The following is a 23,869-nucleotide window of genomic DNA, read 5'->3' as shown; positions in this document are numbered from 1 at the left end:
GTCAGTGTCCTTCTTGAACTGTGGTGCCCAGAACTGGACACAGTACTCCAGGTGAGGTCTGACCAGAGCAGAAGACAGTGGCCCTATTACTTCCCTTGATCTAGATGCTATACTCCTATTGATGCAGCCCAGAATTGCATTGGCTTTTTTAGCTGCCGCGTCACACTGTTGGCTCATGTCAAGTTTGTGGTCATACACAATGTTTTTGCATACTGTTTATTTTATTGCATTGTGGTGGGGATTTGCCCAGATTACAGACTCCCATAGACCTTGGCATAAGAAGTGCTTGTCTACTGAATTCTTCCATTTGAGTTGTTTTACCCATGGTGATGTAACCTATCACAGTCATTAATTATAGTGATAATTCAGTAATAAGGCCAGGCCTCCCCAGCCATTCTGGGTGGCTCCCAACAGAATATTAAAAACACGATAAAGCATCAAACATTAAAATGCCTTCTAAAAGCCAGGTGGCTGTTTATTTCCTTGACATCTGACGGGAGGGTGTTCCACAGGGCAGGTGCCACCACTGAGAAGGCCCTCTGCCTGGTTCCCTGCAACCTCACTTCTCGCAGGGAGCGAACCGCCAGAAGACCCTCAGAGCTGGATCTCAGTGTCCGGGCTGAACGATGGGGGTGGAGACACTCCTTCAGGTATACTGGACCGAGGCCGTTTAGGGCTTTCAAGGTCAGCACGAAAACTTTGAATCGTGCTCAGAAACGTACCGGGAGCCAATGCAGGTCTTTCAGGACCGGTGTTCTATGGTCTCGGTGGCCGCTCCCAGTCACCAGTCTAGCTGCCACATTCTGGATTAGTTGCAGTTTCCAGGTCGCCTTCAAAGGCAGCCCCACGGAGAGCGCATGGCAGTAGTCCAAGCGGGAGATAACCAGAGCATGCACCACTCTGGTGAGACAGTCCACGGGCAGGGAGGGTCTCATCCTGTGTATCAACTGATTCCGGAAAGCAACTTTAGCATGTAGAGGACCTTTAGCTCCTGTGGGATGGGGGACTGGGACATAGAAGGAAATTCCTTGGGTATATTTTTCTGATTCCTGCTTTGGGGGAAGAAGGCATTGGCAGACTGAATGCCCCATGGGATTTTGAATCATGGAAGCAAGAGTTAAGTTCCTCTTTGTCTACCATAACATACATGTGGTTCATTTGGGGGGTGTTTTGCTAATCCAATATATGTGAGGATTTTGACACTTAAATGCTCCCCACAAAAGCAATTTATGCAAGTACAGTGGTACCTCAGGTTACAGATGTTTCAGGTTACAGACTCTGCTAACCCAGAAATAGTACCTCAGGTTAAGAACTTTACTTCAGGATGACCGCCTCTCCTGGTATGTCCCACAAAGAAATTTACGGTCTGCAAATAAAAACATCCTGAAGATCCCAGGCCACAGAGAGGTTGGCTGGCCTCAACTAGAGCCAGGGCTTTCTCGGCCGCAGCGCCAATCTGATGGAACGCTCTGTCCCAAGAGACTAGGGCCCTGCGGGACCTGACATCTTTCCACAGGGCCTGCAAGACAGAGCTGTTCCACCCCCTCCTCTGGCAATCCGCACAGAATTTTGCTTAATGGTTGCCATCAATTTGATTTTAATTAATTTTATAATGAATGTTTTTAGAATGCTGGATTATTTTGATTGTTGTTAGCCGCCCTGAGCCCAGCTTCAGCTGGGGAGGGCGGGATATAAATAAAATTTATTATTATGAGAAAAGAAATTATGCTCCTGTGGCAGCAGGAGGCCCCATTAGGTAAAGTGGTGCTTCAGGTTAAGAACAGTTCCAGGTTAAGAACAGACCTCCGTAACGAATTAAGTTCTTAACCCGAGGTACCACTGTAGTTCCTTGCCCCCGGGGCAGTTTCAGCCTGGCCGAACAAAGCAACCGAGTTTATGGAAGGAGCGTCTCCACCTCCATCGTTCTGCCCGGACACTGAGGTCCAGCTCCGAGGGCCTTCTGGCGGTTCCCTCACTGCGAGAGGCCAAGTTACAGGGAACCAGGCATAGGGCCTTCTCGGTGGTGGCACCCGCCCTGTGGAACGCCCTCCCATCAGATGTCAAAGCAATAAACAACTACCTGACATTCAGAAGACATCTGAAGGCAGTCCTGTTCAGGGAAGTTTTTAATATGTGACATTTTAGTGTATTTTTCATCTTTGTTGGAAGCCGCCCAGAGTGGCTGGGGAAACCCAGCCAGATGGGCGGGGTACAAATAATAAATTATTATTATTATTATTATTATTATTATTATTATTATTATTATTATTATGGCAGCTGAGAGAAGAGAGAAGCAGCCAAAATAATTCAGCATTCTGCCCGTCTTGGAAACGCTGAATAAACAGGTGGCCGTAAGACAGACTGGTCTTCTGGAAATGGTGACATTCCAAGCCCTGTGGGTTACCTACCCTTTTCCCTTCTGCTTTGTGGTTCTGATGGTTCCAAAGCGTCTCCTTGGAAGGGAGAGCAGGGGCCCAGCGCCTGATCTGTGACGTCACATCTATGACATCACACCGCATCACAAGGGGGAATGGAATGGTGGGGGGAGCGGAGGTGTGACGCTGCTCAGCAGGGAGGCTGCAGGTCTCCTCTGCCTGCATGGGAAATGACGTTGCTTTGGTGATGCCGTGATTGTGCCCTGCCAATTGGGCCGGGATCATGGCAGATAGTGAGTAGGAAAGCTTCTTTTTCTATCTCTCTCTGAATTATAGGATAGTTGGTGATGGCAGGCCCGGAACCAACTCTGCGTCTGGCCTTCTAGATGCACCTACAGTGGCGTAGCGTGGGTTGTCAGCACCCGGGGCAAGGCAAGTAATTTGCGCCCCCCCCCCCCGCTGCACTGTCCGTCCCCCAGATAGCCCCTCACTCTCTCTCCGCACCGCACGCCTGGCACCCTCCCCTCCACAGTGGGCGGCAACCCGGCGGCTCGGATCGGATTCGCACAGCCAGCACTGCAGTGAGAGTGAGTGAGCCAGGTAGGGGCAGAGAGCTGCGAGTGCGAGCGCGCGCCCCCCCAGATGTTGCGCCCGGTGCGGCCGGCCCCCCCTGCACCCCCCACGCTACGCCACTGTGCACCTACCTGTCGAATCTGCTTTTTACCTTCCAGATTCCCCCCCCACACCGCCCCCAGAAATACCTCTAACAGTCTGGGAAAGAAGAGATATGTCCTTGCTGTGCTGCCCCCCTCCTTTTAAATTACACTCAATCCCACAGATAATTCCTTTCCCCATCACCACCCACCACCCCTCACCCCACCTTTGTGTTAGACTTCCAATCTACTCAATTGCAATTTCTTTCCACTTTCTTTCACACACCTTTAACCTAATTCCATGCTCTTTTTTTCTATCACACATTGTTATCCATCTCATTTAGTATTTCAGCATTTAAAACGGAACTTGTTTACTTTAATAGGAGTTCTGATTTTTCCATATGGGTTTGCAAGGATCTTTTAAACGCCTTCCGGTCCCTGTTTATCTTCTCTTTTAAGATCCTTCCAATTTCTCCCATTGTTTTGGATATATTGTGATACTCCAGTAATTTGGCAAGCCACTCTGTTTTTGTCGGGATAATACCACTTTTCCAATTTTTCGCAATCAGTAGCCTTGCAGCTACTGTTGCGTATAAATACAGTGGTGCCCCGCAAGACGAATGCCTCGCAAGACGGAAAACCTGCTAAACGAAAGGGTTTTCCGTTTTGGAGGTGCTTTGCAAAACGAATTTGCTATGGGCTTGCTTCGCAAGACGAAAATGTCTTGCGAGTTCCTGTGGGTTTTTTCCCCTCCCCCCCCTTTTTCCCAAGCCGCTAAGCCGCTTAACAGCTGATCCGCTAAGCCGCTTATCAGCTAATCCGCTAAGCCTCTTATCAGCTGATCCGCTAAGCCCGCTAAGCCGCTAATAGTGCTAAGCCGCTAATGGGCTTGCTTCGCAAGACGAAAAAAACCGCAAGACGAAGAGACTCGCGGAACGGATTCTTTTCGTCTTGCAAGGCACCACTGTATAACGTCTTGTTATATAAATATAACTTCATGCTCTGGTTATCTCCCGCTTGGACTACTGCAATGCGCTCTACGTGGGGCTACCTTTGAAGGTGACCCGGAAACTGCAACTAATCCAGAATGCGGCAGCTAGACTGGTGACTGGGAGCGGCCGCCTAGACCATATAACACCGGTCTTGAAAGACCTACATTGGCTCCCAGTACGTTTCCGAGCACAATTCAAAGTGTTGGTGTTGACCTTTAAAGCCCTAAATGGCCTCGGTCCAGTATATCTGAAGGAGCGTCTCCACCCCCATCGTTCTGCCCGGACACTGAGGTCCAGCTCCGAGGGCCTTCTGGTGGTTCCCTCACTGCAAGAGGCCAAGTTACAGGGAACCAGGCAGAGGGCCTTCTCGGTAGTGGCGCCCGCCCTGTGGAACGCGCTCCCATCAGATGTCAAAGCGATAAACAACTACCTGACATTCAGAAGACATCTGAAGGCAGCCCTGTTCAGGGAAGTTTTTAATCTGTGACATTTTAGTGTATTTTTCATCTTTGTTGGAAGCCGCCCAGAGTGGCTGGGGAAACCCAAGCCCATAGGGAAATCCGTCTTGCGAAGCAACTCAGAAAATGAAAAACTCTTTCGTCTTGCGAGTTTTTCGTCTTCCGAGGCATTTGTCTTGCGGGGCACCACTGTATCCATTCAAAGTCCAGCTTCAGAATTAGGGATAGATAGGTTTGCCATGTTTCAAAAAGTGAAAATCTGGACATTTTTGGTCAAAGTTGAGCTTCTGTTTTTTTTTTTGGGGGGGGGGTTATGTCCAGGAAATTGCAGGCATATGGCAGCCCTAGAGATATTCGTGCCATTTTTGTTCTCTTCCTTTCTTATTCCCCCAAACGTACACCCAGTTCCGCACGTTAGCTTTTGCAAGCGATTCTTTATCAGGAGGCGAAAACGGGATAGTGGAGCCCGTTAATTTGTTCTGTGCTTTGGGTCTAGTTAGCTCATCGGACGAACATCATGTGACTTCAGCATCGAAGGACCCTTCACTCAACACACCTGGCACGACGATGCAAGAGGATGAGGTTTGTACGTCACAATACAGTGGTGCCTCAGGTTACATACTCTTCAGGTTACATACGCTTCAGGTTACAGACTCCACTAACCCAGAAATAGCACCTCAGGTTAAGAACTTTGCTTCAGGATGAAAACAGAAATCGTGCTCCGTCGGCGCAGTGGCAGCAGGAGGCCCCATTAGCTAAAGTGGAGCTTCAGGTTAATAACGGACCTCCGAAACGAAGGACGCGGGTGGCGCTGTGGGTTAAACCACAGAGCCTAGGACTTGCTGATCAGAAGGTCAGCGATTTGCATCGCCACGATGGTGTGAGCTCCCGTTGCTCGGTCCCTGCTCCTGCCCACCTAGCAGTTCAAAAGCACATCAAAGTGCAAGTAGATAAATAGGTACCACTCCGGCAGGAAGGTAAACGGCGTTTCTGCGCGCTGCTCTGGTTCGCCAGAAGCGGCTTAGTCCTGCTGGCCACATGACCCGGAAGCTGTACGCCGGCTCCCTCGGCCACTAAAGCGAGATGAGCGCCACAACCCCAGAGTCGGACACAACTGGACCTAATGGTCAGGGGTCCCTTTACCTTTACCAGTGTACTTTCCCTTCCGAAAATAGGGAGCCAAATTAGGCCACTTGGTCCCTATGGCACGTTATTTGACAACACCAGGGGTCGCCAAACCATCATTTCTGGGCACCCACAGCCTCCGTCACTGGTGTTCCCAGCCTAGGGCTCTGAGCAATCCCATAATAGCTCCAGCTATGCTTGGGGGGGGTGCTTTTTTGCCAAAGTCTAAACCTCAGGGAAATGGAGTGCAGCCAATGAGCGAAGTCAGAACTGTGATGGACAAGCGAGTTGTCTACACACGGGAATCCCTCAGCGGCGGCTGTTTTAATCCTTGGAAGCACTCTCCCTGCTTCTGTCGTATTTTCTGGGCAGAAATCCACAGATTGAGCCAGTGCCGGATTTAAAGGTAAAGGTACCCCTGCCCGTACGGGCCAGTCTTGACAGACTCTAGGGTTGTGCGCTCATCTCACTCAAGAGGCCGGGGGCCAGCGCTGTCCGGAGACACTTCCAGGTCACGTGGCCAGCGTGACATCGCTGCTCTGGCGAGCCAGCGCAGCACACGGAAACGCTGTTTACCTTCCCGCTGATAAGCGGTCCCTATTTATCTACTTGCACCCGGGAGTGCTTTCTAACTGCTAGGTTGGCAGGCGCTGGGACCGAACGGGAGCGCACCCCGCCGCGGGGATTTGAACCGCCGACCTTTCGATCAGCAAGCCCTAGGCGCTGAGGCTTTTACCCACAGCGCCACCCGCGTCCCTGTGCCGGATTTATGTATAAGCTAAACAAGCTATAGCTTAGGGCCCCACTCTGTTGGGGCTCCCCCAAAAAAATTAAAGGAAAAAGATACTGGATGTAGTACATTTCCAAAATATAAAGATAAAAAACAAAGCAACAGTACAGTGGTACCTCGCGTTACATATGCTTCAGGTTACATACGCTGCAGGTTACATACTCCGCTAACCCAGAAATAGTGCTTCAGGTTAAGAACTTTGCTTCAGGATGAGAACAGAAATCGTGCTCCGGCGGCACAGCGGCAGTGGGAGGCCCCCATTAGCTAAAGTGGTCCTTCAGGTTAAGAACAGTTTCAGGTTAAGTACGGACCTCCAGAACGAATTAAGTACTTAACCCGAGGTACCACTGTACATAGAGGGCTGCAGCGAGGTGTTTTCTTGTCACCCCCACAGACACGCCCCCCCCCCCCCCCCCGTTGCGACGTCACTGAGGTAGATAAGATTAAGTGACCGGGACTGCAGCGCTTTCCTCGTTAAGAAGCAGAACCTTGTTTTTTGGTTGTGTTAAGATGTGGGTGAACATCTCAGACGTCACAGCGATTCTTCAAACAGCTCTTGTTTATTCACAAGCCAGAACAGAACTGAACTGAAAGGTTCAGCCAGCCTGCTTATCTAGAGCTCCAGTACAACGTAACTGTAACAACTTTCTGTAACTATCCAATCACTGAACGTCACTTTCGATCCCTTATTTGCATAACTACCGGTATCTACAGTATCCCCCTGTTGGCCCAGGGTGAAAACTTCAGTACATAACAGGTTGTTTGGCGACTGTGCAAACCAACCTCCCCACCCCTTGTTTCTCTTTTTTTATTATTATAAATATTTTTTATTAATTTACAACAAAAACAAATCACACAATAATTTCACATCCAATTTTCACAAAATCTTTCTTTTCTGGACTTCCTCCAGCTTTTCCGTAAATAATTCGTAGTCATTATTAATTTGCGCATTTCTTAAGCTTGTGTTGTCATTATTTAAACCTTTCTTTCTCTATCCCTTTTAACAATACTTCTCGCGTTTCACAGTGCTTTTTTAAGTGGGTAAAAGCCTCAGCGCCTAGGGCTTGCCGATCGAAAGGTCGGCGGTTCGAAACCCCGCGGCGGGGTGCGCTCCCGTCGTTCGGTCCCAGCTCCTGCCAACCTAGCAGTTCGAAAGCACTTCCGGGTGCAAGTAGATAAATAGGGACCGCTTACCAGCGGGAAGGTAAATGCCGTTTCCGTGTGCGGCTCTGGCTCGCCAGAGCAGCGATGTCACGCTGGCCACGTGACCCGGAAGTGTCTCCGGACAGCGCTGGCCCCCGGCCTCTTGAGTGAGATGGGCGCACAACCCTAGAGTCTGTCAAGACTGGCCCGTACGGGCAGGGGTACCTTTACTTTTAGCGTTATTTGACCCTCACTTACACTCTCCAGATATTCCACAAATTTTCCCCAGTCCTCTGTGAACTTTTAGTCTCTTAAGTATCTGATCTTCCCAGTCAATTTATCCAACTCAGCATAGTCTAACAGCTTCCTTCTCCATTCCTCCATTGCCGGTATTTCCTGTTGTTTCCATTTCTGAGCCAGTCACACCCTTGCAGCTGTCACTGCATATGGAAAGAATTTACTATCCTTTCTCTTTATCTCATTTCCTAAAATACCTAGCAGAAAGGCCCCTTGTTTCTCAGCTTTCAGATACTACCCTCCACAACCCAAGCTGGCCTCCGGAGACGACAAACCCTCACACCACAAGTAGCATTCTGTGTGTCCCCGATGAAGCCATCCGGAGGATTTCCACCACCATCAAGAGCAACCACCTTGCACCCTCTACCACGAGGTATTTAAGTGAGTACCAACCAGACTGGCGGGTGACCGAAGACAGGGAGCTGGTAAGATGATTGTCAGGGAACTGCCATCGGAGCAGGAGGAGGTGAGAGGGCTCTTGGACGATGGTGGAGAGGGTCCCAGTAGGAGGAGGGATAGCCCATACACTGGGGAAGGAAATCAGCGTAACACCAGTGGAGAAGGGGAGGAGATAGAGGAAGCGGAGAGTTGGCTCCAAGACTCTTCGCAGGAGACCAGCGGAGGGGGACAAGTGCTCCTTTGCCCACACCCACAGCGTGCAAAAAGCTTGCGCGCAGGCAACGGGGGAGGAGACTGGGCATCAAGCAGCTTTTATGTTGGAAGCGGTTTAAGAAACGCCCACTGACGGATTCTGCCAGCGACTGAGGCAGCCACGAGATAGAGGCTGCTCTGTCAGAAAGGGTTCAACCATGCAAGACAGCCACGAGTAAAGGCAATTTACGCACAAGCAATCCCTAGAACCGTAACAATGATGGATTTTTCGGAGCTAGCCGACCTAACCGGAAGAGGCCGCGACCAGAAGGAGGAGGAGGAGTATCAGGAAGAATGGAATAAATTTAATGATTATCTAGTTAGATTTGTTAAGTTAAATTAACTGAAAACAGCTTGCAGATACTTACTGGGCTTAGGATTTTATTTATGTTAAGTGATGAATTAATATGTTTAATTCCATAGGGATGTTAATGTTCACGTTAAATTTCATAAAAATTGGGATTTGGAAAGCCGTTAAAAGGACATGCAATGAAATTCAACCAAGGGGAAGCGAGGAAGTCACTTAACAAAGTTAATAGCTGTAATTTTCAATAAGGCTATGATTTATGTCTGTTTGTTTTGTGTGTTTGTTTGTTTGTTTATAATATTGTGAAAACCACCGTATTTTTCGCTCTATAAGATGCACCAGACCACAAGACGCACCTAGTTTTTGGAGGAGGAAAACAAGGAAAAAAATATTCTGAATCTCAGAAGCCAGAACAGCAAGAGGGATCGCTGCGCAGTGAAAGCAGCAATCCCTCTTGCTGTTCTGGCTTCTGGGATAGCTGCGCAGCCTGCATTCGCCCCATAAGATGCATACACATTTCCCCTGACTTTTTAGGGGGGGAAAAGTGAGTCTTATAGAGCAAAAACTACGGTAATAAAAAAAATGGGAGGGGAGACAGCGGCGTAGCGTGGGGGGTGCAGGGGGGCCCGGCCGCACCAGGCGCAACATCTGGGGGTTAGGGTTAGGGGGCGCAAATCTATGGGTTAGGGGGCGCAAATTACTTGCCTTGCCCCGGGTGCTGACAACCCCCGCTACGCCACTGGGGGGAGAAAACGGGTAGCTGGTAAGCGGCGTCTCCGAGATGGGCTCGCGGGCAAGGAGGATAACACAATATGATTTCCCTGCAGCCACAGAAGCTCAATCGAGACATGAGAGGCAGCCCTCGCAGGACGAGGAGCTGCTAGCCACCAATGAGAACGAGCTGGTGATGCAAATGACGATATCAGAATATGAGCTGTTCCCGGGACTGGGAGATAGCTTTTCTCAGGAGGGACCAGGGAGCGGGCTGCGCCATTCCTTCGAAGAACAACTTGCCGCTTACAGGGCATCCCAAAATAAGATAACGTCTCACCAGGAATTGCCAGAGGAGGTACGTTGTTTTTTTAAAAAAAAAAATCAGGAAGGTGGGGACCAGGTCGGGATGTGGTTTGGTTCACATTTAGGCAGGCTGAGACCCTTCCTGTCCACGGACAGTCTCGCTAGAGTGGTGCATGCTCTGGTTATCTCCCGCTTGGACTACTGCGACGCGCTCTACGTGGGGCTGCCTTTGAAGGTGACCTGGAAACGACAACTAATCCAGAATGTGGCAGCTAGACTGGTGACTGGGAGCAGCTGCCGAGATCATATAACACTGGTCCTAAAGAAGATACAGTGGTTTCCAGGAATTCTGCACAAGCTGAATAATAATAATATTTTTTTATTTATACCCCGCCCATCTGGCTGAGTTTCTCCAGCCACTCTGGGCGGCTTCCAAACTGCCTTCAGTCCTACATAGAGTAGGAGAGTAGACCAAACAAGCTGCAGGAGGCCATGTTCAAATATCTCAAGAGCTGTCACGTGGACCAGGTGTGTAGCCTGGGAGTCATTTTGGACACACAGCTGTCCATGAAGGCGCAGGTTAATTCTATGCCCAGGGCAGCTGCCTACCAACTCCATCTGGTACGCTGACTGAGACCACCCCCTGCCCGCAGACTGTCTCCCCAGAGTGGTGCATGCTCTGGTTATCTCCCGCTTGGACTACTGCAATGCGCTGTACGTGGGGCTACCTTTGAAGGTGACCCGGAAACTGCAATTAATCCAGAATGCGGCAGCTAGACTGGGGACTGGGAGTGGCCGCCGGGACCACATAACACCGGTCCTGAGAGATCTGCATTGGCTCCCAGGACCTTTCCGAGCACAATTCAAAGTGTTGGTGCTGACCTTGGAAGGCCTAAATGGACTCGGCCCAGTATACCTGAAGGAGCGTCTCCACCGCCATTGTTCAGCCTGGGCACTGAGGTCCAGCTCCGAGGGGCTTCTGGCAGTTCCCTCCCTGAGAGAAGCGAGGTTATAGGGAACCAGGCAGAGGGCCTTCTCAGTAGTGGCTCCTGCCGTATGGAACGCCCTGATGTCAAGGAAATAAACAATCTTAGAAGACATCTGGGGATGCAGGTGGTGCTGTGGGTTAAACCACAGAGCCTAGGGCTTGCTGATCAGAAGGTCAGCGGTTCGAATCCCTGCGACGGGGTGAGCTCCTGCTGATCGGTCCCTGCTCCTGCCAACGTAGCAGTTTGAAAGCATGTCAAAGTGCAAATAGATAAATAGGTACCACTCCGGCGGGAAGGTAAACAGCATGCTCTGGTTCGCCACATGACCCGGAATATGTCTACGGAGAAACGCCGGCTCCCTCGGCCTATAGAGCGAGATGAGCGTGCAACCCCAGAGTCGTCCGCAACTGGACGTAATGGTCAGGGGTACCTTTACCTTTTAGAAGACACCTGAAGGCAGCCTTGTACTGGGAAGTTTTTAATGTTTGATGCTTTATCGTATTTTAAATACAGTGGTGCCTTGCAAGACGAAATTAATTCGTTCCGCGAGTCTCTTCGTCTAGCGGTTTTTTCGTCTTGCGAAGCAACCCTATTAGCGGCTTAGCGGATTAGCGCTATTAGCGGTTTAGCGGCTATTAGCGGCTATTAAAGGCTTAAGGGATTAGCGGATTAGCTGCTAAAAGGCTATTAGCGGTTTAGCGGCTTAGAAAAAGGGGGTGGGGAGCGGAAAAAAATCTCAAGACTCGCAAGACATTTTCGTCTTGCGAAGCAAGCCCATAGGGAAATTCGTCCTGCAAAGTGCATTGAAAAACGGAAAACCTTTTCGTCTAGCGGGTTTTCTGTCTTGCGAGGCATTCGTCTTGCGCGACACCACTGTACTCAATTCAGAACCACCCAGAGTGGCTGTGGAAACCCAGCCAGATGGGCGGGGAATAAATAATAAAATTATTGTATGCCCCCAGGATATTTCTTCTACAGAACTTGTCGCTTCTATTAAACTCCTTGGTCAGAAGCTCTGCGGTGCCAGTCCGTACTAAAAGCGATTATTTCTTTTCCCTAGGACGATGAGGAATGGAAGGAAACATCGGCAGAAAATTTACCGGGAGAGAAGGGATCGCAGGAATATGTCCTGGCGTCTTCGCCTCCACCAGAACCCATGCTACCACCGCCACCAGCAGAAGGGGAGTGGGTGACCCCTCTAACAGCCCCGGAGAGGGAATGGGTGCCCCCTCCGACACCCCCGCAGAGGGGGCGAATGACTCCCCCCGTGCCACCTTTGGAGAGCGAGTGGGTGATATTCGAGAGGACAATTGTAGAGAGGGATAGGGTGCCCCCGCTGACTCCGCCAACAGAGAGGGGGTCGCAAGTTTCTCTGCCGCTGTCCCCTCAAGTGTTGCCTGTCGTTCCACAGCCACGGGACGAGGAACCTCAGCTAGCAGCCCCCACGGAAATAGCCGCCACGACCCAGCCGCCGCTGCCAGGCCCTGATCCGCAACCAGAGAAAGCGAGGACCCCCCCTCGGCAGACGTCACAGGAAGAGCCGCTTATCCCCTGGGCTTCAGACTCAAATGCATTTTCGGTTTTCCAGACGCTGGAGAAGGTACCGTATTTTTATCATTCTTTTTTTTTCCAAGGAAAAAATATTATTTATCAGGTCTGTTTCTTCCTATCTATTCAGAGGGCCTTTGCTGGACAATACCAAATGTAAGAATTCACTGATAAATGTATCTCTGTACTGGATCACTGGGAAAACTTCAGAAATTCATATAGACATGTGAGCTCAGCTCCTCAGCAGCCCCTCTGCCTGAGTGATAATCCCTGGCATCCTGATACCTGAGTGCCAGACAGGTAGCCATTCCAGAAATAACAAACCCAGATGAAGACAAAAGGGTGTGATGAACTTGGCTGGGAGACAGGGAAATGTAAAGATCTTTTTTGTTACACTTGATGGGTGTTTGGTGGAGGGCAAGGGGAACCATGGGGCAGGGTCCAGGATGCTCAGATTCCTGCCACCAGACCTCCCTTTTCATTATGTAACCGTGATGTAGTTTGGGGGGTGTAACATGGGGATTAGCAGCTAATAAAAGTTTGGGTTCTCTTTTGTTCGGGGCTTCCATCTTGTTCCACCTTGTGGCAGGTGGGAGTCCTGTAGCGACAGTCTTCAATAAAGACCATAGAATCATAGAGTTGGAAGAGACCACAAGGGCCATCGTGTCCAACCCCCTGCCAAGCAGGAAACACCATCAGAGCACTCCTGACATCTGGTTGTCAAGCCTCTGCTTAAAGACCTCCAAAGAAGGAGACTCCACCACACTCCTTGGCAGCAAATTCCACTGTCAAACAGCTCTTACTGTCAGGAAGTTCTTCCTAATGTTTAGGTGGAATCTTCTTTCTTGTAGCTTGGATCCATTGCTCCGTGTCCGCTTCTCTGGAGCAGCAGAAAACAACCTTTCTCCCTCCTCTATGCGACATCCTTTTATATATTTGAACATGGCTATCATATCCCCCCTTAACCTCCTCTTCTCCAGGCTAAACATGCCCAGCTCCCTTAGCCGTTCCTCATAAGGCAACCTACTGGCTGCTGTTTTACTCTGGTATTCCTGGCTGGTGTCCTTGTTTTTTGTCCAAGGGAGCTCTCAGATTTCTCCATTAACAGTTTGTGTGATTACCTTGTGCACTCATGAACACCCATCCCATTTTCAACACCCCAGAATTTGTGCCCCAGTAGCCCTCTCTCCCTCTATGAATTTGCCTAATTCTCCTTTAAAGTCCTCCAAATTGGTCGCCATCACAGCATCTTGGTGCTGTGAGTGCCACGGTTTGACTTCCCCTCAGCTTTCAGCTCCCCTTTTCAGCAATGCCCCTTTTATTCCTTTCCGCTTCCAGCCTGAAGCAGCCGCAGAGAAAGTCTCTAAGGAAACATCGCTAAGGAACTTCGAACCTCCCACGGCCTCCCGCTCAGGAAAGGAGATTGTGAGCCAACCGGAAACTAAGGTAGTCTTTGGCCAGCTAGAGCACGGTACAGTGGTGCCTCGCAAGACGAAATTAATTCGTTCTGCGAGTTTTTTCATAGAGCTAGTTTTTTCGTCTTGCGAAGCACCACGGCGGAGAGGGGTGGGGAGAAGCAGGGCAGCTGCCGCAGCCGGTCCTTGGACTCCCCCGTGCCTTGTGGACACCGCGCGACGCTGCTGCGGGAGGGCGGCGGGGCTCAGGAGCGCGACTCCGGCTGCAGCGCTGGCTGCTAGCGGCAACGGCTCCCGAGAGAAGCGCACGAGGGCGGTGGGCAGCGGCGCGAGGCAGCCGGAAGGTCGGAAGGTCGGCCGGAAGGTGGGAGGGAGCCGGAGGAGCGGGGAAGCGAGCGTGCGACCGTTGCCATGACAGGAGAGGCAGGGCTGTTTCGTCTAGCGAAGCAAGCCCTTTGGAAAATCCGTCTTGCGAAGCACCTCAGAAAATGAAAAACCCTTTCATCTAGCGGGTTTTTCGTCTTCCGAGGCATTCGTCTTGCGGGGTACCACTGTACTCTTATTGTTCCATTTCTTCTACAAACCACTTCCTATAAAGCATCACAAAATGATTTCACAACAAAAACTTGTATTTCAAAAACTGCACATATAAAGACAGTTAAAACCATTGTATAAGGGGAGTGCGTGGCGCTGCGGTTTAAACCACTGAGCCTCTTGGGCTTGCCAATCGGAAGGTCGGTGGTTCGAATCCCCATGAAAAGATGAGCCTCCTGTCTCTCTGTCCCAGCTCCTGCCAACCTAGCAGTTCGAAAGCACGCCAGCACAAGTAGATAAATAGGTAGCACTGTGGTGGGAAGGTAAATGGCGTTTCCGTGCGCTGCTCTGGTTCGCCAGAAGCTGGCCACATGACCCGGAAGCTGTACGCCGGCTCCCTCGGCCAATAAAGTGAGATGAGCGCCGCAACCCCAGAGTCGGCCACGACTGGACCTAATGGTCAGGGGTCCCTTTATCTTTATCTTTACCTACTGGGAAGAGCCATTTTAAAAACCAACCGGAATTATTGCGAAAATAAAGAAGTATTGGGGGAAGGAGCGACCAAATTTGTCCTGGCTCAGGGCACCATATTGTCTAACCCTGTCCCTGTACGTGGGGCTACCTTTGAAGGTGACCCGGAAACTGCAATTAATCCAGAATGCGGCAGCTAGACTGGTGACTGGGGGCGGCCGTCGAGACCATATAACACTGGTCTTGAAAGACCTACATTGGCTCCCAGTACGTTTCCGAGCCCAATTCAAAGTGATGGTGTTGACCTTTAAAGCCCTAAACGGCCTTGGCCCAGTATACCTGAAGGAGCGTCTCCACCCCCATCGTTCTGCCCGGACACTGAGGTCCAGCGCCGAGGGTCTTCTGGCGGTTCCCTCATTGCGAGAAGCAAAGCTACAGGGAACCAGGCAGAGGGCCTTCTCGGTGGTGGCGCCCGCCCTGTGGAACGCCCTCCCACCAGATGTCAAAGCGATAAATAACTACCTGACATTCAGAAGACATCTTAAGGCAGCCCTGTTCAGGGAAGTTTTTAATCTGTGATATCTTAGTGTATTTTTGGTTTCTATAAAAGCCGCCCAGAGTGGCTGGGGAAACCCAGCCAGATGGGCGGGGTACAAATAATAAATTATTATTATTATTATTATTATTATTATTATTATTATTATTATTATTATCCCTGCTCCTAACGTCTCTCCACCTCCTAGGCCTTGCCTGCGAGGGTGGACCCAGCGCCTTCAGACATGACGCGCTTCAAGCCCAAAGCAGCCGCGCTCACCCAGAGGGGAAAAGACAAGACGTTTCACGACGCCATGGAAGACATCGCCTCACAGATTAAGGACGCCAGCACTTCCTCCATGGCAAATAGCATCAACTCGTTTGTGGACTCTCCGATTGGGAAGATGTTTGCAAACACCATCGACCGAGCCCTGGAGAAATCTGAGGAGTGGCTGAATTATTATCTTCCTCTACCAGACACCAGCGCCGGTGAGAAATGAGCAACCATTTTGGCAGCCAAGGTGGTTTGTTTGTTTAACTTTAAAGCAATGTTGCATATCGTTTACCCGTTCTTCTCTGAATATACAGTGGTCCCTTGGTTCTCAAACTTATTTTATTTTTTTAAATAATATTTATTAGAAGTTTTATAGTTACAGAAGGAAAGTATAAGAGAGAAAAAAGCAATAATTTTTTTTTAACAAACAATACATCAAAAATAGAAAGAAAAAACAGTACATCAAAACAACAAGAAAAAACAAAAACATTTAAAAACACATCCAAATTCCATATCTTTATCTTTCATTTACTTGTTTCCTCGACTTCCTCACACCTCCCTTTTTTGTATTCTAGTTTAAATTAGCTAATTCAGCAAATCTTTTCCCTCTTTCTCAATTTTTTGTTCTATAATTTATCTTAACACAATCTAACTTTAAATTTTCCACTTTAACCCATTAGCAATCAGTTTTTGCTTAATTCTTTATAACATTTCTGCTAAAACCATATAACTTCATTCCAGTATTTTTCTAACATTCATTAATTTTGCAATATTTCTGTAAATATACTTTAATTTTTTTCCAATCTTCTTCCACCGACTCCTCTCCCTGGTCTCGGATTCTGCCAGTCATTTCCGCCATTTCCATATAGTCCATCAGTTTCATCTGCCATTCTTCCCGGGTGGGTAGATCTTGTGTCTTCCAATACTTTGCGATGAGTATTCTTGCTGCTGTTGTAGCGTACATAAAAAAGGTTCTATCCTTCCTTGGCACCAATTGGCCGACCATGCCCAGGAGAAAGGCCTCTGGTGTCTCCTTGGTTCTCAAACTTAATCCGTTCCAGACGTCCTCTCCAAAACCAAAGCGTTCCAAAACCAAGGTGTGCTTTCCCATAGAAAGTACAGTGGTACCTCGGGTTACATGCGCTTCAGGTTACATACACTTCAGGTTACAGACTCCGCTAACCCAGAAATAGTACCTCGGGTTAAGAACTTTGCTTCAGGATGAGAACAGAAATCGTGCGGCGGCAGCGCAGCAGGGGCAGGAGGCCCCATTAGCTAAAGTGGTGCTTCAGCTTAAGAACGGACCTCCGGAACGAATTAAGTATGTAACTAGAGGTACCACTGTAATGCAAAACGGATTAATCCGTTCCAGACTTTGAAAAAGAACCCCTAAAACAGTAATTTAACAAGAATTTTACTAACGAGACTGTTGAGCCATAAAATGAAAGCAATAATCAATGCACTATGCTATAAAATAAATAAGACAATATGATATACGAAGAATAGAAATAAAAAGTCAATTATATAAAATACATTTTAGGGTTTTGAATCAATAGTCAGATAGTGGATCTTATTCTGATTGCCGCAGCTAAAAACCTTGCCACCCTTTGCTGTCGCCTCAGCTGTTACCCTCAGCTGTTCTTGAAGGTAGATATCAAAAAATTCCATTCGAGAACCGGCTCTGCCCCTGTGGAGCTGGCTATGTAGAGACGGTGTCACACGTTCTCTTGTCTTGCTCCCTATATAAAGATCTCAGGGACGAGACCATTACGCCGCTCCTATCTGCCATCCCAGGCCGCTCTTGCGAAGCCAAATTGTTCTCACTCCTAGCCGACCAGAACAGCTCGACAACAGAGAAGGTTGCCAAATTTATCGAGAGAGCAATGAGACTGAGAGCTGTTATCTGAATGACACCAGTGTCGTCACCCGGATTCCTCGCCTAGGATCTTATGATTATTATCATTATGTTTTATTATTATTATTTTATTACTTCTGCCAAGTTTTAAGTACTGAGATTATTAATTTACCTAGGGTTTTAATAGGTCACAAGATTTTATGGCAACTATATTTGTAATGTATTTTTGTTGGTGTTTGTCCTTTGATGCTATGGCCTGTCGGCTAAGCAAATAAAATCTACTCTACTACTTCTCATCTTGAGCTGCCAAGAGAAAGGACACTGGGGCAATGGCTGGGCAACAATAAAAGAGGGGTGATAATCTCATTCCGCAAGTCTTTATAAAGAGGGCAAGCCAGAAGGGCATGCACCACCGATTCGGTGCTGCCATCTCCACAGGGACATAAGAGTTTTTCGTGTGGAATCTGTTGGAATCGTCCCTCAAGTCCAGCCGAGGGCAGTACATTCAATCTTGCAAGAGTAAAAGCATGTCTATCTTTTAGAATTGCTAGGTTATGGAGATAGGGTGCGAGAGAGTCAAAATGGGAAGGTGGAAAATAGTCATACCACGGGCAAAATTTCCTTATTGCGGCCAAGTTGTTCCGACGCTCGGTATCATTTAGGCGCTGACAAATTAGACTGTTTGCTTTACTGTAACCCAAAGCGAGTAGCTGTTGTGGGGATAAACCACAAGAGTGAAGTTTTGATAGACAATTTTAGTCCAGGCACTCTTGTGACAATCTTGCAGCACTAGGGATATTAGACCGGGGGGATTTGAGTTTAGGCGAAGTCAATAGTTACCGTATTTTTCACTTTATAAGACGCACCAGACCATAAGATAGAATCATAGAATCCTAGAGTTGGAAGAGACCACAAGGGCCATCGAGTCCAACCCCCTGCCAAGCAGGAAACACCATCAGAGCACTCCTGACATATGGTTGTCAAGCCTCTGCTTAAAGACCTCCAAAGAAGGAGACTCCACCACACTCCTTGGCAGCAAATTCCACTCTCGAACAGCTCTTACTGTCAGGAAATTCTTCCTAATGTTTAGGTGGAATCTTCTTTCTTGTAGTTTGGATCCATTGCTCCGTGTCCGCTTCTCTGGAGATGCACATAGTTTTTGGAGGAGGAAAACAAGAAAAAAAATATTCTGAATCTCAGAAGCCAGAACAGCAAGAGGGATCGCTGCGCAGTGAAAGCAGCAATCCCTCTTGCTGTTCTGGCTTCTGGGATAGCTGCGCAGCCTGCATTCGCACCATAAGACGCACACACATTTCCCCTTGCTTTTTGGGAGGGAAAAAGTGAGTCTTATAGAGCAAAAAATACGGCAAGTGTCTTACGCCAGATCCGTAATTCTACCAGGGGACGATTAGCCTCTAGGCGCAATGATGCGTTTGGGACACAGGGTGGTACAGAGAAAATTTGCCTGAAGAACTTTGATTGGGCTGCTTCCGTAGATACAAGGGGAGTGCCAGTCAAAATCTGAGCCCCATATAACTGCAGCGCCTTGCGCCTCCTGTCTGCATATTTTTCTCAGCTGACGCTGGCGGGAAGAAAGAAGAGCGTGACACGTCAAAAGACGACCTCTGCAAGGAGGGCTGTTTCATGAGGATCAATTTCCTTTCCACTCAGCTGAGAAACCGGGCCTTCAGGTTTGTGCTGCACCGGCTGAAAGCGACCCGCAAGAACACAAACGAACAGCTCTCGCGGCTCGATCAGGTGTTGAACATGGTAAGTGAGGCTGAACATTGACTCGCTGCAAATTCTCTGCTGTTGAGGGGAAGTGTGTGGAACAGGTCTCAGTGTTTCGATTTCTGAGAATGGAGTTGAGAAATGACCTAACCTGGGGAGAAAACAGCAAAGACCCGATGAAGAGAGCACAGAAGAGGTTATATTTTCTGAGAATCCTCCAGAAAAAGAATCTCTCAAAGGACCTGTTGATGGCATTTTACCATTGCACTGTGGAGAGCGTATTAACTTATGGTCTGTGTGTGTGGTTTGGGAGCTGCATGGCCAGGGAGAAAACAATGCTATCCAGGGTTGTAAAGACTGCGGAGAGAATAACTGGGTGCCCTCTTCCCACCTTAGATCAAATCTATGCTGCCAGGTGCCATAAGAAAGCTGCAGAGATAGCGCAGGATAGTGCGCACCCCGGAAATGATCTCTTTCAGCTTCTGCCTTCTGGAAGAAGGTACAGGGTTATAAAGACTAGGACTAGCCGCCTGATGCTACCCAAATGCGATTACTTTTAAACGCAGTGAAAGGTAGTCTCTAAGGGAGTATATTGTATTTAAAAATGGGGTATCAGAGTTTTTAGGGGGCTAACCAGGCTAGGATAGCAGGCTTGTTGGGTTTTGAATGTTTTATGTAGATTTTTCAGTTTCGTTGTTCTGTATGGGACAATGACAATCAAGATTATTGTTACTTGTTACGTTCACTTCAGGATGCGACTGGGGCTCCGGAACGGATCCCATTCGCATCCCGAGGTACCACTGTAATTGGATTCCTGTGCAAGCCCGAGTCCTCCTTGTTTTGCCACAGCAGTAACCTCTCTCTCTCTCTCTCCCTCTCTCTCTCAATTCCCCCTCTCAGCTAGATCACTCCCTGAGCCCGGGCCCTTCCAGCTTCCAAAAGGTCTCCGAAAGCTTGTCAAACATTTTGCCGCAGTGGAATACAAAGATGGAGGCCCCGTCCCAGAAGCCCAGCGTAGTCCAGAGGTCCCTCTCATTAATGCCTGAGGTATCTTGGTGAGGAACGGAGGCGTCCCAGGGCAAATTGGCCAGCGGGTTGCTATCAGCGGAAACAGCCCTTCTAGCCAGGGGGAAGCTGAGAAGCACTATCAACCTCACACTGCCACTAGTGGCGAGGGGTGGAATTACGGGAACAAGCCGTCTTCCTGAGAGATAAGGGGCGGAGCCTGAGAATGAAGGGCCAATCAAAGGGGAGCACCTGGGAGTGTTAGGGCGGCCCTCATTCAGCTGCGTAGCATGGGGAGGGCCACAGGGGCGCAAAATTGTTAGGGGTGCCCAATTTCAATACAGCTGTGCACTTCCGTAGCTGGGAACCAGGAAGTGGACTCTCCAAACAATGGAATGACTCTTCACTTCTTATCTCTGTGGCTGCGATCTCCTGTGTGATGTGGATGCCATTAGGCAGTTGGATACACATGCATCCTCTGTCTGTTTTGCTCCCTCTGCATGGCTCCACGCACCGGCAACCCCTGCTATGCCACTGGCCTTAGTTAGGTGAAGTTCTCCCCGTTCCTCCATGGCGGACTGTTGCTCCACTTAAAAAGGGCTCTATCTTAAGGTTACCAGATTTTTTTCAATGAATCTGGGGACACTTTTCAACTTCAATAGGAATGACAGGATTTTGCATGGGGACAGATTTGTAAATCCGGGGACAGTCCCTGTCCTTCTGGGCCGTGTCCAGAAAGTGGTGTTGGGGGATGAGTGTTCAGACCCCTGGGCTCTCACTTGTGGGGTGCCTCAGGGTTCCCTCCTCTCCCCCATGCTTTTTAATATCTATATGAAGCCGCTGGGAGAGATGATCAGGGGGTTTGGGCTGGGTGTTCATCAGTATACAGATGACACCCAGCTCTACCTCTCTTTCAAATCAGAACCAGTGAAGGCGGTGAAGGTCCTGTGTGAGTGCCTGGAGGATGGATGGGGGCCAACAGTTTGAGGTTGAATCCTGACAAGACAGAAGTACTGTTTTGGGGGGACAGGGGGCGGGTAGGTGTGGAGGACTCCCTGGTCCTGAATGGGGTCACTGTGCCCCTGAAGGACCAGGTGTGCAGCCTGGGAGTCATTTTGGACTCACAGCTGTCCATGGAGGCACAGGTCAGTTCTGTATCCAGGGTGGCTGTCCACCAGCTCCACCTGGTAGGCAGGATGAGACCCTATCTGCCTGTGCACTGTCTTGCCAAAGTGGTGCATGCTCTAGTTATCTCCCACTTGGACTACTGCAGTGCGCTCTACGTGGGACTACCTTTGAAGGGGACCCGAAAACTGCAATTAATCCAGAATGCGGCAGCTAGACTGGTGACTGGGAGTGGCCGCCGGGACCACATAACACCGGTCCTGAGAGATCTGCATTGGCTCCCAGTACATTTCCGAGCACAATTCAAAGTGTTGGTGCTGACCTTTAAAGCCCTAAACAGCCTCGGTCCAGTATACCTGAAGGAGCGTCTCCACCCCCATCGTCCAGCCCGCACACTGAGATCCAGCGCTGAGGGCCTTCTGGCTGTTCCCTCATTGCGAGAAGTGAGGTTACAGGGAACCAGACAGAGGGCCTTCTCGGTAGTGGCGCCCTCCCTGTGGAACGCCCTCCCCTTCAGATGTGAAGGAAATAAGTAGCTATCTTCTCTTTAAAAGACATCTGAAGGCAGCCCCGTTTAGGGAAGTTTTTAATGTTTAATGCTGTATTGTTTTTAACACTTGATTGGAAGCTGCCCAGAGTGGCTGGGGAAACTCAGCCAGATGGGCGGGGTCAGTGGCGTAGCGTGGGTTGTCAGCACCCGGGGCAAGGCAAGTAATTTGCGCCCCTCCCCGCTGCACTGTCCCTCCCCCAGATAGTCCCTCGCTCTCTCTCCGCACCGCACCGCACGCCTGGCACCCTCCCCTCCAGTGGGTGGCGACCCGGCAGCTCGGATCAGATTCGCACAGCCAGCACTGCAGTGAGAGAGAGTGAGTGAGCCAGGTAGGGGCAGAGAGCTGCGAGTGCGAGCGTGCCCCCCCCAGATGTTGCGCCCAGTGTTTCCGGCCCCCCCTGCACCCCCCACGCTACGCCACTGGGCGGGGTATAAATAATAAATTATTATTATTATATTAGTATTAGGAAATGGGGATGTCTGGTAACCTTACTCTATCCTCTTTCAGCAACTGGAGATGAAAGCTTTGACCATGACCCGGGTCCTGGCAGATGAGTTGTACACAACCTACCGCAATCTCCTGCCGCACATGGCTGAGCTCCCCGCTCATCTCCAGGAAAAAGTGACTCAGGTCTACCAGAGCATGGAGGAGCTCCACTCTCATTTGTCCTCCGTCGCCTCCCTCAGGGATCTGCCAACCTACTTGATCCTACAGAGCCGAGAGAGAATCTCCGTCGCCCGGGAGAACTTGGACGAACTGCTAGATTTCATGGCCCAGAGCCAGCCAGGACAGTGGCTGTCTCAACCTAGCACATCCAGGACAGGGGTTGGATTGCCGTCGGCTGGGGTCCGGCCACCGATAACGGGGAACGCCGAAATCAGAGGGGAAGAAGAAGGGTCCACGTCGTGGCAACGTTCACCACCTCACCCGTCGCCTTCGTATCCAAAAGATTCCCAGCTCTAAAAATCGGATGAAGAGCACTCCTCCGTGGAACGGAAGCTTTGGGTTGCGACAGCTCCGGTTTTGTGCAACCCGGGAACCGTAACTCCATGGAAGCCAACTTGGCATCGCCATCGTCTGCTTGTGATTCAGGCAACTGATCCCATTGCAATTAAAAGTCTCTCTGAAACAAGACTGCGTTTGCGTGCTCCTTTGGGCTGGGTGTTCATCAGTATGCGGATGATACCCAGCTCTACCTCTCTTTCAAATCAGAACCAGTGAAGGCGGTGAAGGTCCTGTGTGAGTGTCTGGAGGCGGTTGGAGGATGAATGGCGGCTAATGGATTGAAGTTGAATCCTGACAGGACAGAAGTACTGTTTTTGGGGGACAGGGGGCGGGCTGGTGCGGAGGACTCCCTGGTCCTGAATGGGGTAACTGTGCCCCTGAAGGACCAGGTGCGCAGCCTGGGAGTCATTTTGGACTCACAGCTGTCCATGGAGGTGCAGGTCAATTCTGTGTCCAGGGCAGCTGTCTACCAACTCCATCTGGTACGCAGGCTGAGACCCTACCTGCCCGTGGACTGTCTCGCCAGAGTGGTGCATGCTCTGGTTATCTCCCGCTTGGACTACTGCAATGCGCTCTACGTGGGGCTACCTTTGAAGGTGACTCGGAAACTACAACTAATCCAGAATGCGGCAGCTAGACTGGTGACTGGGAGCGGCCGCCGAGACCATATAACACTGGTCTTGAAAGACCTACATTGGCTCCCAGTATGTTTCCGAGCACAATTCAAAGTGCTGGTGTTGACCTTTAAAGCCCTAAACGGCCTCGGCCCAGTAGACCTGAAGGAGCGTCTCCACCCCCATCGTTCTGCCCGGACGCTGAGGTCCAGTGCCGAGGACCTTCTGGCGGTTCCCTCATTGCGAGAAGCAAAGCTACAGGGAACCAGGCAGAGGGCCCTCTCGGTAGTGGCGCCCGCCCTGTGGAACGCCCTCCCATCAGATGTCAAAGCGATAAATAACTACCTGACATTTAGAAGACATCTTAAGGCAGCCCTGTTCAGGGAAGTTTTTAATCTGTGATATTTTAC

General features: G+C 49.8%; 1 protein-coding gene across 5 annotated transcripts; it reads left to right on the top strand.

Moving 5' to 3' along the window:
* The first annotated feature begins 2,513 nt into the window (after positions 1-2,513).
* On the top strand, positions 2,514-22,972 carry LOC310668349 (uncharacterized protein). Of its 5 annotated transcripts, none has more exons than XR_014506681.1 (10): positions 2,514-2,668; positions 4,975-5,060; positions 8,058-8,214; positions 9,619-9,860; positions 11,858-12,397; positions 13,684-13,791; positions 15,509-15,788; positions 19,005-19,198; positions 20,064-20,206; positions 22,348-22,972. XR_014506681.1 is itself a non-coding variant. In XM_083421500.1 (10 exons), exons 2-10 carry the CDS (start codon positions 5,056-5,058, stop codon positions 22,801-22,803), a joined length of 2,121 nt encoding a protein of 706 aa, XP_083277626.1. In that variant the 5' UTR covers positions 2,514-2,668; positions 4,975-5,055; the 3' UTR covers positions 22,804-22,972. The 5 variants fall into 5 exon arrangements, 4 of the variants coding, with proteins under 4 accessions (XP_083277626.1, XP_083277624.1, XP_083277627.1 ...); XM_083421500.1 differs by having other exon boundaries at positions 8,058-8,206; positions 20,060-20,206; XM_083421498.1 differs by having other exon boundaries at positions 20,060-20,206.
* The last annotated feature ends 897 nt before the right edge of the window (positions 22,973-23,869 follow it).

This window comes from Podarcis tiliguerta, assembly GCF_965153285.1.
Source record: "Podarcis tiliguerta genome assembly, chromosome: 18".
NCBI classification, from domain to species: domain Eukaryota; kingdom Metazoa; phylum Chordata; class Lepidosauria; order Squamata; family Lacertidae; genus Podarcis; species Podarcis tiliguerta.
The sequence above is the reverse complement of the archived record's forward strand: the minus strand, read 5'-3'. Positions and strand labels throughout refer to the sequence as shown.